Genomic DNA, 16,079 nt, shown 5'->3' with positions numbered 1-16,079 from the left:
CAGGCTTGGTAGTGGTAAACGAGAACGTAAACAAGATTACACTAAATACTAAGTAGTCAGAGTGCAGAGGCTTTTTAGATGTTTGTTTCTGAAGTCAGTGTAATAGGGGAAGCTTAGTAATGAAAATGGAAGTAGATTTAAGATCTAGGTATAACTTGGTTGACAGTTAAAAGTTTTAGATTATGTTGACCTCTGTTTCTTCCACTGTTTCCTTTGAAATATACTAAAGGAATTACTCTGCAAGCAAGTTACAATAACGGTGGAAGTTTGGATCTCCTGTAGCTTCCTATTCTTGCTTGCCCTAACTCTAGAAGGACCAGTGGCTCATTAGGGACACTAAAAATAAATGAGAGACTCATTTTTCTGTGCCACTAAGTAGGTCCTACTTCAATTCAGAGCAAATACCTTACATAAGTCTAGTGAAGGGAGCTTTCCTCAGTGCGTGCACGCTGCTGGCATTAACCTACTGATAATGAAATCCAAAGCCTGTTTTCTCTTGTGAAGGGTGGACAGAGCTTTGTGCGAGCTGTCAAAAGAAATTAGGAGTTTAGTAACTGATGTAGAAACAGAAGAGGAGGGTTCTTTGTATGTCTTCGCCCCTGTGTGCTCTTGACAAATTCTGTTAACTACTAGAATTTGGTCCACTGTACTAACCAGAGCCCAAAAAGGTGGGTTTGGCAAATGTAAAAAATAAAACACTGATTTCCCCCTCTCCCCTCACAATCCTATTGTTTCAGTAAGGTTCTACAGTAGAGTTCTCCTTAGGAAAGCAACCAAGTATGTCTTTATTCTCACAGATCAGAATCCTATTTTCTGTCATTTTAAAGCTACCTCCATGTTCCTGTGGATGCATAAATTGCTTTGAGGTGTTTTTTTTCCTTAATTTCATTTTTTTAACATTCCAGTCAAAACTTTGTGACATTTTTTTCTTTTTTTTAGTTATCTTCACTTAAGGCATTTGCTTTCTCTGTACGTGACAAGTGCTGCTTAACCCCAAGCAACGTTAAAATGTCTCTGATGAGAACGTCTCAGTGACACAGTGATACATCAAGTGTGTAGTTTGTGACAGCATGCAGTATTACGTAGCTGTGGGCTGTAATTACTCAGATGTGATGTCTGCAGGCATAAGAACTTGGAAGAGTGCCGCATGATGATGCTAAAGGCATCAGAGAAGGATCTGATTTTCTTGCATCTTGGCTTGTTAGCTCTTCAGGCAGCCACGATGCCCTGTGGAGTAATATTTATACAGTAGCTGAGGTGTGAAATTTCCTCGTCATGGTGACCTCCTAATCCATTTTGGCAGTGCTGTGACAAGAGTCAGGGGCATGAGCATGTTTGGTGGAGCTGAGGGGACCCAAGAGAAAAGAGATTGAAGAGGAAAGGAGAGCTTTCCTTGAATTTGGAGCCTTGCTGTTCCAGTTCAGAGTTCAGTATTTGAAGCAGTGGTGGAGCAGAGGGAGCAGCAAGCTCCTCTGCTTTATACAAGTACTGTAAAAATGGTGATATATTTGTAATGTGGACAATGACCATCAGCCCATGTCACCTGCTGACAAAAAGAGCAAAGCAAAGCTGCAGTCTTCTGAGTGCAGGAAACTTTCACTCTTAAGTTCTGAGTTCTACTCTGTGGGCTTTCTTAAAGTGAACTGTGTCTTGTGTGCTGGGTTAATGTAGGTTGCTGTCTGAAACCTCTGCACGCTAATTGTAGTGAGCTGAGTGTGCTGTTAAAGCTGGCAAAAAAAACGTATCAGATGGCTTCTGTGAAGTACTTAACGCAAAGCAAGAGATATCTGTCTAAAAAATGCTGTTTTGTAATAGAAAGCAAGGTTGGCATTCAGTCTCTTTAGTATAAGCATTGTTTCATAGTGTTTCTTTCTATAGTAATTTTCTTGGCATTGTCACTGTGCCTGGCCTTGTTTTGTCTATTAAGCTGTTAATATAGTTCAATTTTACAATTATTTTAGTGCCCTCCTGTCTTTTAATGGAAGTAAGAAGCTTGACCTAAGTGTTTCAAATTATGCTGTGATTACTTTCTTTTGTTACCATGCCTGTGACCCAGTCCATGTTCATTCAAAGACTACTGACCTCAAATCTGAAAAGGCTGTACTGTTGTTTATTCGTGTCTTTTAAAGTTTGAAACAAGCTGCAGTTCAATAGTCTGCATCCTTCATTTTTGCCACAATTAAATTTTAAGTCTTCGGTCAGGGAAGTACCCGCTGGGATGCTGTGAGCTTGGGGGAGATAGGTGATGGAGATAAATCCTTTTTCCTCAGGGCACTGCTCCTAAGTTTCGCAGGGTGATTTTCCAAGCATTGGGTTTAGAATCCCAAAATTCACCAAATCTCAGCCCAGCTCTCTTTAGCTGGAGTCATGTTCCTTTTTCTACAGGGTGTTTTTAGACCATCTCCAATTACTTATTTTTCCTCAGGCTTGTTTCTGTTTCTGTCTTTTCCACTGGTAGGTATAAGTAGACTGTAGTTTTCAGTCCACCTAAATCCTCAGATCTGACATACTTGGAAATTGGTAAGGATTGCTTGGGGAAAGGCAAAGGAAAACTAGTACCTTCTGAGTATGATGTTAGGGCAGATAGACTGCCGATTTGAAAACTCAAAAGCGAGAGCCATAGGCTGTGTTAGCAACTGCTGTGGTGCAGTGCGAGCTGGGAGTGAAGCAGCAGCGGCTGAGCCTCCATGCTGGGGGCACTGTGCAGGCTTCACTTTAGTTAGCTCTAGCCTGCTGTGGCATGGACTATCTATCTGCTAGGTGTGCCCCAGGAGCACATATTCCCATTAAGTTTTATCCATAAGGAATGTGTTTTGCATGCTCTGAAATTCTTCACAGCATGAACCACAGCGTAGTGTTCAGACAGTGTCTCAGGGAACCAAAATGCACGTGTAGAAGGTGACAGGGAGGTGGATCTGTGCAAAAGGTCAGTAGCTCAGACCTCTTCTTGACAAAAGAGGCCAGATAAGCCCTTACTGACAGTAAAATTAGAAAAGGGATAAAGGGACTGAGGGACATAAAAAACAAATACGTGGCTTGATTGAAGCTGTGGCTTGCCAATAAATACGTCATCCAGTTTGCTGGTGGCATGGTTGTGGACATAGAAGAGCATTGCAGTATTAAAAGCAGACAGGATTTTGATCTCGGCATTTTAAGTAAGTTGGGGATAGGTTTATATAGGTGATATAAACCTAAATATGAAAAACTGATTCAACAGGCTGTTAATAGTACACAGACTGCAGTGAGATAGTATTATGATACTTGCTAAAATTATTGTAGTAAAATAAATATGCTGTTAATTTTAGATGCATGGAGATTAGGCACAGTATATGGAGTTTTCCAAGGAGAGCAACAGCCTAGACATGGAGGAGAGGGTATCTTAGTCAACTGTAAAATCTGTTTAGCTGATCTCTAGCTTAAGCAAATGTGATCTCTACCTTAAGCAAGTTACGTTTTGACAACCAGCTGTTGACCACCATAGTATTCTGAGCTGACAGCTCAGATGATGAACAAGCACACCAGTTTTCCAGGTAAGTGCACATACACCATGAAGTAAAAATGTTACTTAGCAGAAGAGGGAGACGATAGGAAAAGAGAATATTGTATTGTGATATCCATGTTCCAAATGTGTAACAGTATTGCATGACCCAGAGTGCATACCTGTGATAACATTTGTCTTTTTTACTCTTCTAATGCTAGGTTTACCCCGAATTACAAATCACCAATGTTGTTGAAGCCAACCAGCCCGTTACTATCCAGAACTGGTGCAAGAGGGGATGGAAGCAGTGCAATAGTCACCCGCATATTGTGGTTCCCTACAGGTGTTTGGGTGAGTGACTGAGTTTCAGTCTGTCTTGCTCTGTGTGGGTTTTTTTTTTGTTTTTTTTTTACTTTTTGGTCTGTTCATGAAAAATATAGAGAATCTACATATATGTCTTTTATACCTCTGTGCTGTCATCTTCTCTGAGGTGGGTTTCGCCCAGTTTTTCAGTCCTTTGGAACTGAATTAACTGGAGAGAAAATGTGCCTGCTCTTCCTGATACTATATTCATGAATGACTGCAAACCAGATTTCTGCTTATTACGCGGTGTTTGTCATTTCCCCTCTTTTTCTCCAGTGAAGACATGCATGTGTGCACCTAGTTTACTGTCTTTTTGCTTATAAACCATTACGGTTTCCCTAAATAAATACCTTCCTCCCCCTCCCCACCCACATTATCTTTTGAACATCTAGTAATTGGTCTCTGTTGTGGTTTAACCCCAGCCAGCAACTAAGCCCCACGCAGCTACGTGCTTACTTATGCAGATTTGGTCAGTGCCCTGGAGAACTTAGCATCTAATTAAGATGAAAGGCAATGTCATCACAAGAGCAAATGAATATAAATTGCCCATGAATAAATTTAATCTGGAAATTACAAGGAAGTTTAGGTAAGAGTAAGGTGCTCCAACAGTTGTCTTGCAAAAGGAATAAGAAGTCTAGTAATTTAGAAGGAAGTTCATAAATTTATGATAGTCCTCTATGTGCAGTTCCCTGCAGGAGTGAGGAACTGGACTTGTCTTTCCGGAGTTGTGGTTTTGAATGAAAAGCTATCAGTTCAGTGTCATGTGTGCTGTCTTAGGTAGCAAGGTAGGCTTTGTTTGCTGGAGGCAAAATATTTAGGCATTTAAGCACCTCATGTCCATTAATGCTTTGCCTTTAGCTCCTATATGCTATTTTAACTGCCTCCCCTCCATTGTGTAATGTCCTCATAATTGAGCTTCTGCAGTTGTGCCTCCCTCTTTGTGTTTGTCATCCTTCTCCTATGCTGCCATTCATCTTTTGACCATGACTACAGTAAAACTAACAGAAACAAAAGCCTTAGATACCCATGTTTCCAAGAGTTTACTGGGGGGGGGGGGGGTGGGGTGGGATGTAGCCACATAATTACTTCCACTGGAGGAACAATGGTAAACAGGCTGTTATCTGTCATGTGTCCATCAACCAACCAGCCCTCTGCTTGTTGTGTATGGTTAAAGTTAGACTTCCTTGCATGTGGTGAAAGTTTATTAGAGGAGGAGGCTGGAGGAGTGGGTCATTTTCCCACACATGAGGCTGGGAGTACAGCCCATCATGCGAAGTCAGGCTTGCTCAGTATGCAGCAGTGGGTGTTCATCTGTTGCGAGCAGCCCATGTTCTCTTTTCCTGTTGGCTTACTGCTTTCATAGTGGTGAAGCTGGTCATGAGGTGAACAGATCCTTTGGAAAGAGCAGAAGTCTTGGAGGATGGGGAAAAAAAGTGTTGTTTGGGGTTTTTAATGAAGACTGTTCATTTAATTTTCCTGTTGGCCAGTTACCCTTTTGATTTATTACTTTGATTTTTCTGTAGTCTGAAAGTTGTGGTCAGATACCTTAAATACTCTGAGTCCCTTATACGTCAGGGGACCTGGAGTATTCAAGGTATTTGACAGGTTATCTTTTTAATAATTTTATACAATATCATGTTGGCTTTTTTGGGGGTGGTAACTAATCTTGTAGCCTGCGCTAACAGCTCAGTAAGAGGATACTGATTATATTAATTATCACCATAAGCAGTATTATGTCTACCTTGGAATATTTTTCCTAAATTCTATGTGTTATGGAGTTAAGGAGTTCTGAGAGGTTAATTTTTTTTTTCTATATCTGTCTCCGGTTAGTACTTCTTCAGTGTTAAAAGATACATTTTCAAGAAGTTTAATGTTGCTGTCAGTGCTGCGTGTGGTAGCTGCTAGTGGGCAATTTCAGAAGTTGGGCACTAGCAGTGCCCGTTCCTCAGTAATTTTAGTGCAAGCAGCCCCCTCATGCCAGACCACGGTTAAATCCATGGACTCTGGTCAGAATTAAGATGCCAGAAGGGAGTTTGGCAGTGGGCAGCTCATTGCAGGGTTGAGGCTTATAAATTTCACTTGGCTGTGACAGTTGCTTCCAGGATCTGGAGTCAGCTTATAGTTTTATCCATCTTGACATTTGCTTTCCACAGAGGTGAGAAACAGCGAGTGACAGAAATGTGTCTGCTTTCAGGCCAGAGCATCTTCACAGTCCATTTGCATACCAGTTTTCAGCCGAGGCTTTCTGAGACATGTAGAGAGCATATCGCTACAGCACTTGGCTGCTTCATGAATATTTTTCTCTGAGACTTGTGCATGATGGTAGTTACTGCAGCTATTTGTAGCAGTATACTTTAGTAATATTGATCAGATTTATTAGATTACACAGCTTCGTATTTTATTTTCTTAAGTGTGTGCAACTAAAGCATAGAAAAAGTAATTTAAATAGAATCATAGAATCACAGAAACATTTGGGTTGGAAAGGACCTTAAGATCATCAAGTTCCAACCCCTCTGCCATGGGCAGGGGCACCTCATGCTAAACCGTGTTACCCAAGGCTCTGTCCAGCCTGGCCTTGGACACCGCCAGGGATGGAGCATTCACAGCTTCCATGGGCAACCCGTTCCAGTGCCTCACCACCCTCACAGGAATAAGGCAGAATGAAAGCTTCTTGTTTGAGTCAGCCATGGGTCTTTGCAGTTACCACATAAAAACACCCCTAAAAATATTCTAATTGAACCCAAAGAAGAAAAGCATCTGGTTTAATTTAATTTTAAGATAAGATTTGGTGCCTTTGTGCATGGCTTTGCAATGTTCTTAAAACTGTCAGCTTCTAGAAAATGTTCTGTGCAATAAATATGATTTACTGGTATATTCACTGCATGCTTCCTGGAACACGGGGGATTACTGCACAGTTTCAGCTCATTGAAGAGGGAAAGCTTCTTGTGAAAAGAAAATTGTTGGGTAAATTTTAGTTACTTTTCTGAAAATGCTGTAAGTGTTTGACTTAAAACCGTCTTTATTTTTATCTTCCTGATTTTAGAAAATGACATCTTCCAGTGTGTGCTTGTTATGAATCAAAGCTCTGTTAGCCATCTTATGATAGAAATGGGAATCTAGGTGGAAATTTGGTCTCTTGAATGACAGTGTCAGACCTCTGTCTTCAGGGGAACAAAAAATCTGGGGTTTGAGGTTGGTTTGGTTTTTTTTGGAGGTAGGATGTTTTTACTAATACGAAGAGTAAAGGGTTAAATTATGCTATTTGAGTGAGGAGAGTGCTGTTTGACCTACAGCCACAAATGTGTTTTGGTGCTCAGGGAATGATGACGAGCCATGAGATGTACTGGTGGAAGAGTGAAGATCTGCAGCACTTCCTTGGCATGGTGCTGAGCGCAGGCGCTGGCATCCTCACACCCTCAGTATGCAAAAAGCAGGTGTTTTTAAGACAAGCCCTCCAAAATAGTGATAGTAAGCTTGCTGTGGGGCACGGCTGCAGGGTTTCATCAGGTAGTGCCAAGAAGCCCAGGATTTCCACTTCGCTGTATGGAAACTGGCCTTGAAAAATGTTCTGGCTGCGAACCTGGCCTTGTTAATGTTGGAGGAAGATCTGTCACCCGTTGCAGCATGGAGGCAGGATTTCTGCCTGTGTTGGGGCAGTGCGGGCAAAAAGCAGTTCTAGTTTGCTCTTTCCTCCCTTCACTTCTTGCCTGAGGAAAAGCAGCTGGCAAATTTGCGCAGTGTGGACTGTGAAATGAGGTAATTCACTCTGTGTTCCTGGCTGGCAGTGGGAACAGGCATCCTTCTCCCAGTGTTCTGATTCTTTGAATGCCTTGGATAAATGTATGGTTACACTTCTGAATAGGTGGTGTTTCATTTACTGTTGGTGAAATACACCCGAGCCTAGCTGCTCATTGTGCACTGGAACCCCGGACAGAGGAAAAGCTAAGTTAGGCAGATGTCTGTGGATCAGTGTGTGAGCATGGGGAGCAAACAACTGTGAGCTGGGGTAAAGGGAAGTTACAGGGGCACTGATTAACTGGGCTGAGTAAAGTGCTTGCTTGTATACTCACATGTGACTCTCTTTCATTATCCTGTTAATGTATGCTGCTAAGCACTGTATTCAGGCAGTGTCTGAAGGATCCAGATGTATTGGAATATCATTATGTATGTAGCCTCTGTCAATCAAAATGTGATTACTTGCAATCTTTTGTTCATAAACAAGTGGATTAGGTTATATGACAAGTATATTTTGCTGTTCATTTATGCAGTGAAAAGCTGGCTTTTGTGTCCTAGTTTTAACAAAGACATCTTGAAAATATTTATTAACTTGTCAGGCTTTATTACTCTTAACAGCTTGTAAAGTTAACCACTTGTTGATGTCAGAACGAAGGGCATACCAAAGTTTTGATACACATTCCTAGCCAATAATAACAAAGAAAACACTGAGGTTATGCCTGGAATGAATCATTTAAATAGAGAAATAGAGATATATGTAATTGTCAGTTCTTTTGGTTTATCTTGTAGGTCACTTGGCATTTTAACTGGGATTTTTTCACATAAGCATGTGAAATGCTGTTTTCTTCTACTACATGACATTACTTGCCTGTTTTTCACTTCTATTCGTTCCCTCTCTCAGTGCAGTGCACCTATTTCTGGCTGCAGTGGCAGAGCTTCTCTTCTGGGTACTTCGGCTTTTCCGTTCAACATAACGGAATTTGCCTAATCAACACTATGACATTAAATAATTGTCTCGGAGTTCTCCTGTCCCTGCTAGTTTAGCTGCGTGCCTTCAGCTTGCCTCAGTCTCTGCTTAGCCATGTCAGTGATGGAGACAGGCCTCACACCGCGCTGTTCCTAAAACACAGAAACGCAGTTAGTTTCAGCCTACACGACTCCATCGTGTCTGTTTTTTCTGACAGTGGTAGCTGACGGGAAGGAAAGATCTCCAAAAATACTGACAATCTGAATGGCTTAGTGGGTAGGACACAGGTAGAGAAATCCTAGGCACAGTGAAAGGTGAAGCTTTTCATTGGGGAAAGTGTTCCATCTCTCTTTGCTCCCTCGCAGACAGCGTTCCTGCCTGCTAGTGGTGTTTTTGGTACAGTGCTGGTGGGCAGATGAGAAAGCCCTGCCCGCTCAGGCTAGGCACACACACATCTTCGTGAAGCTGAAGTGCTGCAGGGATAATGAGGTCTGCTAACACACTGTCTTCCTTCCACTGCTGCAAAGCCTTGGCAGCTGGTCCCTAGCCAGGGCCCTGCCCAGCTCCAAACCCATGCTTGGCTGCAGGCTGGTAGCTCTTTGCTGTTGTGTCAACAATAGGGATTTTTCCTGTTTCTGCATCCTCATGGCTGAGATAACTCGGGAAAGCTCTTAGGGCCTCAGTTCTTTAAGTGTGTTAAGTGTGCTTATATGCAGCACTGTAATTAAGAGCATGCGCCGATATGATATGCTTCATTGAATAGAAATGGTTTTCTATTATACCTGAACGCTGGCTCAAATTTTATGGTCAGCTTCTGTAATAGAGAAGAAAGTGGCTGTTAAGCATCAGTTGGGTTACTGATCATGCATGCAAACAATAGTGAGTTTATCTTTTTATTGTAGCTCTAAGCAGCTGTGTTGCCTCATGTTTTATAACTGAGTCTTTCCAACTACCTTCTTTGCAGAGCAGGACTGTACGAACTGTTACAGTGGCCTTTTGCATGTTTAAGGGGGCAAAATATCATCTGCTTGGAGGAAGAGGTGGGGAGTGGGCAGAGAAATCCTGAATGAGATCACCCATCAGGAGCACGAAAACTTCCTCAGGCAGTCATGGATCTGTTTCTGGAGTTTTCCACCTCCTCACTGGAGCCAAACATCAGCTCAGCTGTTGATTCAGCCAAATCCTAGCTGAAGGCATAGAAACCCTGAAGTGAAGAAATACAGCAAAATTAGCATTCTGGTGGTGGCCAGAATATGCCTTTATATATGATTAAGGGTAAATATAAAAAATTTTTTTGTAAGCCCATAAAAAGGAAATAAATCTAAGCTTGTATGTTTCTGTGTATTTATAGGGTGTATGTTTTACTTGTTTGGTGACTGCAGTAAGGTTTTAATAAGAAAAGGATTTGTGGAACTGGTCACAACACAAACACTTTTTGAGATCTTGAATGTGACAGGTCTGCCGAGCTACTCATAACACAATAAAAAATACTACTTACAGGTACACACTGAAAATGAGGAGTATATTTGTCCCTTACAGTAGACAAAGGAAGCCAGAACAAGTGGTGTGTACACTTCAGTGCTTTATATAAAATCAGTTAAGCACAAAAAGTAGGACTGAAAGAATATTAGTAAGGTTAAAAAGAGCTCAAAAATTAGGAAAGAAGGGAAGCTAAGGTTGCCTCCTAACTGTAGTTTGACCCTTCCTGTGCAAGATGTACCAGGGAGGCCGCAGTTTCAGGGCAGCCCCATCTGCCTGCCCTGTTTGACTGTGTGCACATGAATGGGCCATGAGGTGTTCCCTTCTGACCTTCTAGCTTGGCCTCTCCTGCAGCCTTAGTTACTGCTCACCACTCGAATCCTGCCTGAAGGCAAAAGTAATTTTCCTTTTAGAAATCTCTCTAACCTTACCCAAGGACTTTGGACCCACAGGTTTAGTTTTATAACCCTTATGAGGAGGTTATAAATGCTCCTTATGAGGAGCATCATCCCTAGTTTATAGTTGAAAGGCTGGGAGAAGCTTCAAAACCCAAAGTATCTATTGGTAGTCAGGCTCCAAATTGTGAAATGCTTGAAATAGCATTCATGTGTGTGTGCACTTATGCACAGGATTCTTTATGAAGCACATCGGGTTTATCTGATTTTGATAGATGTGTGCATTCACAGGCACACAACCTGTAAGTAACACATGAAACCACATAAATCCCATAGCTTGTTCATTGTATGCATCCAGCTTTTGGAACAGACAAACCCGGAACTTTCAATCTGAGCAGCTTTGAGGTGTCACAGATCTGATTAATCTTTTTTTTTTTTTTTTTTGGTATTTCCTTCAACTTAAAGTACTTAATTTTGCAATGGGAGGATTCTGCTAATTAAAGCGTGTTATTATTTGCTTACCCTTCTAAGAAGGAAATATGGGGAGAGGGAGAGAAAGGAAGTGTACATGTTACCAGATGTCATTAAATTGGTTTACATTTGAAGCATCTTCCCACAGATTTCTATCACCTAACTGAGAGCAGTGGTAAGATCTTCATGCTAAATATGTTCTGGTCTCCAAGGAGGATTGAATGTTTCAAACAGATTTGATAGTTTTTAACTGCAAAGGAAGAGTCAGCGATGGGAATCACTGGGTATTTCTAAAAGATGCTGGGGAAGAGCCTGGATATGCATTTCAATAAGCTTATTTGGGGGGTGTGTGTGTGTGTTTTTTGAAGTGCTGGAATAGGCATAGGGATATTGGACTTGTCAGGGAGTATGATACAGTGCAAGAAGCTCTTTCAGTTTTGGTTTTTTTTTTTTAAGGGAGTAAGCAAATGGATAGTGTGTCTACTTTGATTTTTCCGAAAGAAATTTAACAAGGTCCATTACCAGAAACTATTAAAGAAATTAATCTACCATGGAATAGAAGAGAAAACTCTTATGTGGCTAAATAAGAAGAAAGATTTTAAAAAGGCAGGAATTAATGGTCTGTCCTCAAGGTTGAGAAAGGTCACCAGTAGAATCTCAAGAGATCAGATCTTGTGCCTGTGACATTTAAAGTCTTTGTGATTTAGAAAAGAGGCTAAATAAGTGGCCAATTTAATGATGACACTAAGTTACTCAAGTTAGAATTAATAAAGGCAAAGTATGAAGAATTTCAGATGAGTCTTTGCCTGAAGGTAAAATGGCAGGTGAAAACTGATGTAGTAAAGGCAATGTACATGGATGAAGCACAAAATAAATTTATCTCCGTGTATACAGTGATACTGTGATTAGCCTCTAACTTCTCAAGACTGATACCTTGGCTATTAATAGCCCTGTGAAAACATGAATTCATTAATGTCAAAAAAACAGTGTTAGAGTTTATTAGGAAAGGGATGGGGAACAAGATGTAGAACATAACTGTACGACTGGGTCAGTTGCAGACTTCCCTGTATTTGTGAACACTGTGTGCAGTTCTGGCCTTCCTCATAAGTGTATAATAGAAACTGAAGAATTTAGAGCAATAGTGAGTGCTTGAAGAATGACATGGCTTCTATAGAAGAAATAACACAGTCTTTCCAGTGTAGAAAGGAAGATGTCTGGAGGCTCTGAAATGCCTTTGAGAAGTCATGAGTAGCTTGGAAAGGATGGATGAGTAATGGTCATTCACCATATGAGACCTCAGGTTATCAGGTGAGACTAGCAGGCTTCAGGCCCCAGGCAAACAGAAGGCGTTGCATAGTTATAGATTTTGTTGCACATTGTGTGTACAAGCTGCTCATCTTCCTGCCACAGTGTCTGGTGCCTGCTGTGAGCCTGTGAAGGTTCAAAGCCCAACAGGACAGTTCACTGCAGGCTCACTCATGAGGTGTTGGGAACCTTAGTCTTGCATTGGTGGATGTGGGGGTGAGACATTGTCTTGAGGAAGTACTCTTGTCTGCTCCTCGACACTTTACACCCTTTATTGATGTTGTGTTGAGGGTACCTGCTGTGGACCATTTGAGCTAAAAGTTGGTGGTTTTTTGAACTGAGATACGTGTTCTCATAATTATGTGGGAAAGAGTGCTTACCCCCATCCTTTCTAACCTGCTCCTCTGTTTTTCTGTATCTCAGAGGGCTGCTTTTGTCCATGTGCTGCTTTTGTTGCCAAGTCTCTCTCACTCCAGGTTTTCCAGCCTTGCTCTCTTCTTTGGCTGACCAGGCGCTACTGTCTTGTCATTACCATTCTACTTAGGTCTCCTCCCCCCAGGCACTGATGTTTCTCTACCTCTCCTTTCCTTCTGAGTAATCCTCTTCCTAGCTAGGCATCCGTCTCCTCAGCATGTCCTCTCCTGCTTCCTCTCAGCATCTACTATCCAAGTTAGTCTTACTTGCATCCCCTTCCCTGCCCTTCGTCAGCTCTGCATCTCTTATCGTCTCATTTCAAATGTCACTTTGATGCTACCTGAGCCAGGCAGATAGCGGGACCCTGTGATCCTTCCTGGGATCAGCGAGATCAGTTTGGTGTAGCACAAAGGCAAGGTAGGACTCTCCTGGTTTTGGCTGGGATAATTTTCTTCCTAGTAGCTGATTTATTATGAGAATCATGTTGATAATACACTGATGATTTAGTTGTTTCTTAGCAGTGTTTACACACTAAACTAAGGACTTTTCTGTTTCTCACCCACCCCAGCAGCATGCAGGCAGGGGGTGCACAAGGAGTTGGGAGGGGAAATAGCTGGGACAGCTGTCCCCAACATCATGCTTGACATATAAACAAGGAGCAATGCTGACTGGGGAGTGCTACTTGGGAACTGGCTGGGCATCACTTGGCAGGTGATGAGCAACTGCATTTTGCATCACTTGAATATTCTAGTTCTTGTATTATTACTACTGGTAGTATTTTCCCTTCTGTTCTTGTCCTATTAAACCATCTTTATCTCGATGCACAAATTTTACAAATTTTTTTTTTTTTTCCCCCCAGTTCTCTCCCTATCCCACTGCAGGGGGGTGAGTGAGCAGCTGTGTGTGATGTTCAGCTGACTGAGTTAAACCATGACAAGCACTTGAGAAAAATCCCCTCTTGTCACAGCAAAAACATGCTCTGGGTTCTGAGCAGTAAGGTGTTTGTGCACACCTGCCAGGACTTCATCAGATGTGAATAAAGGGGTAATTGCCTCAACTTTCCTTCTATTTTATGTTTTGTTTTCAACAGATTTACCTTATTGAAGTGTTCTCAATTACAACTATTACAGACAGGCTGACAGTTGTTTTGAATGTTGCTTCGTTTCTGTTGAAGGAAGATCCTATTGCTGACCTACCTGCTGTGCGATATTCTACTTAAGGCTAGCTAAACTAAGATGACTTTGTGTAACAAAAATGGTTGTTGGTTTTCGCTTTTGTGGTATCTGATTATTATTGTAAATGGTCTTCTATTTACCCTTTACAGTGAAAAATGCAGGTCTGTGATTCCGTATTTTCTTACAGCTACATTGAATATTTATTTTTTTTTTAACATAAACCACAACACCCCCCCCCCCTTAAATCCTTAAAATGTTTTTTCCCTCTCCACTATTTCTATCCCATGTGTGGCTGTGAACATAGGATGAGTTGAAGATTTTTTCTTTTATTTGAAGTTCATTATCTTGTAGGCTGGATAGAAGAACATTGTCGTGTCTTTTTAAAATGCTAGCGTTGTTCTTCCAGTGCATCAAACCCAACATTACAACTGAATAAAATGGGTTTTGAAATCCAAAGGAGAAAAAGCTGCAGGAGTGGGCAGAATTTTAGGGAAGGAGTCTTTTTGTTATGAGCAATGTTATTGAAACCACAGTTCCAAAATCTTGTTGGAAAAGTGGATTAGGCTTGTGACATGCTCTTAAAATACACATTTCTTGACTGAGGCTTCACCGTCCTCTCTGCCATGTAGGCAGGAAATAACAAGCAAGGTAGTGATGCCACTTGATCATTCCTTTGTGCAGAAGCAAATGACTGAATTCTTTGGGAATGCTGGGTACAGTTCCTTTGGGGTTTTGTCTTTGAATATGTCTGTTACTGCTTCTAGAGTGCCCTCGGGTCTGGGAACAGCCGAATCACCTCTCATTGAATGGAACATTAAATTGGTTATGCTTCCAGGTTGTCAGCAGCCTCTCTACGATGCACCTTGAGTTGTATGTTGTGTCCACGTTGTTTCTTTCATTACTTTCAGCAGTATTATTGTGCTCATGTAATTTAGAGGTGACTTTTCATTTAAGCTCTGCCACTTTGAGTTTAAGTCCTGAAGTGGTTTCTAGCTTTGGTATTTTTTCTTTGTTGCAATACTTCCATCAAGACATCAGAATTACTGTTCAAGAAAAATGGAGGGGGTTTAAGTAGAACAGTAAAATGGTTCTAAGCTTTTTAACCACACCAACAAACATGCTATAACCAACAGTATATATATTAGGTTTTTGTTGTCAGAGTGCTGGTAGAAATTAATGTCCATATTTGTCTCTTTAATTTAGAGAGGAAAAACCCTGTATTTAATGATTGAAGTGGCTTTCTGTGAAGTGTTTTGTCCCTCATTGAAAGACCTTAAACACCTGTTTATAAATATGCCCTTACATTCTCATCCTGAGTGGATAGCCTGCCACTGGGAGGAAGCTTGTGTCAGAAAGTTCATCTGTAACCTTGGAAAACTGTAAGCAAAATGACTTTCAGTAAGTGTCGGAAAAAGCTTGGTTATTTTTCAGCAAAGTATTTCTCATTTAGGGCACTTTGCCCATCAGGTAAAGAGGACCAATAGACCTAGTACTTACGATGTGACAGCGCCGTGCCACAGTGTTTATCTGCCCTCAAACGATAAACTATCCATAACTGGCAAGGGGGGGGGGGAGGCATGGCAGCATTATAGGGCTGTGCTTGAACTGCTGGAAGTTGCTCGGTTCATTCATCAGACCTCATCTGTGACAGCCTTGGGGTGAAGGAGAGATACAGCCTTGTGTTGGACCCAGCAGCTTTCCCAGGAAATGGCAAGCTGGTATTCAAGGGCTACAGGGCTGTGTCCACAGAGCTATGCTGGGGTGACACCACCCATATTCCCGCTTGATGGATTGCTGAGCTCAGAGTGGGTCTCTAGGGAAGAGTTACAGCACTTCATGCTTGTGTAAACATCCAAAGTCTTTGCAAGATGAACATGCTGACATTTGAAGGTCAAACATGCTTCAATACTTCCAGTCCCTTCTGCACAAGCACGGGCATCTTTATCATGCAAGCAGAAATTCCCTTTGGGCTCCATTCTCCCTCACATGAAACCTTACACTTGTGATCAGTGTTAAAAACTACAGTGTAACACGAGACATTTTGTGGTGAAATGTGGGGGTTTGTTTTCTTGCAGTCTGTGAGAATGAAGTATCCATTTACCATCTAGGGATTCAGGTTTTGATGAATCCATGTAGACAGCAGATTCTCTTTGAAATTGAAAAGCAAGCTATTTTTAGTATGCTGTGTTGTGGGGTAGGTAGCAACAGAAACTCAAGAACTTTCTCATCTAGTCGCATTTGGTGTTTTGTTGTTTTTAATAGAATTGTCCTGAATTCTTTCAGTTCTTGCTTTTGAT

General features: G+C 41.5%; 1 protein-coding gene across 5 annotated transcripts in view; it reads left to right on the top strand.

Annotated features, from left to right (window-relative positions):
* Positions 1–16,079, top strand: part of APP (amyloid beta precursor protein) — a 204,497-nt gene that overhangs the window by 58,410 nt on the left and 130,008 nt on the right. For all 5 annotated transcript variants that reach the window (XM_062622142.1, XM_062622139.1, XM_062622140.1 and 2 more), the window contains exon 3: positions 3,700–3,829. In XM_062622142.1, coding sequence (XP_062478126.1) covers positions 3,700–3,829 — 130 coding nt within the window. The remainder of the gene's footprint in view (positions 1–3,699; positions 3,830–16,079) is intronic.

The sequence above is a fragment of the Pezoporus occidentalis genome, unplaced genomic scaffold (genome assembly GCF_034315485.1).
Source record: "Pezoporus occidentalis ecotype Australia unplaced genomic scaffold, CSIRO_AGI_Poc_V1 ctg24, whole genome shotgun sequence".
Classification (NCBI taxonomy): Eukaryota; Metazoa; Chordata; class Aves; order Psittaciformes; family Psittacidae; genus Pezoporus; species Pezoporus occidentalis.
Note: the sequence above shows the minus strand (reverse complement) of the source record. Positions and strands in the feature narration are given on the sequence as shown.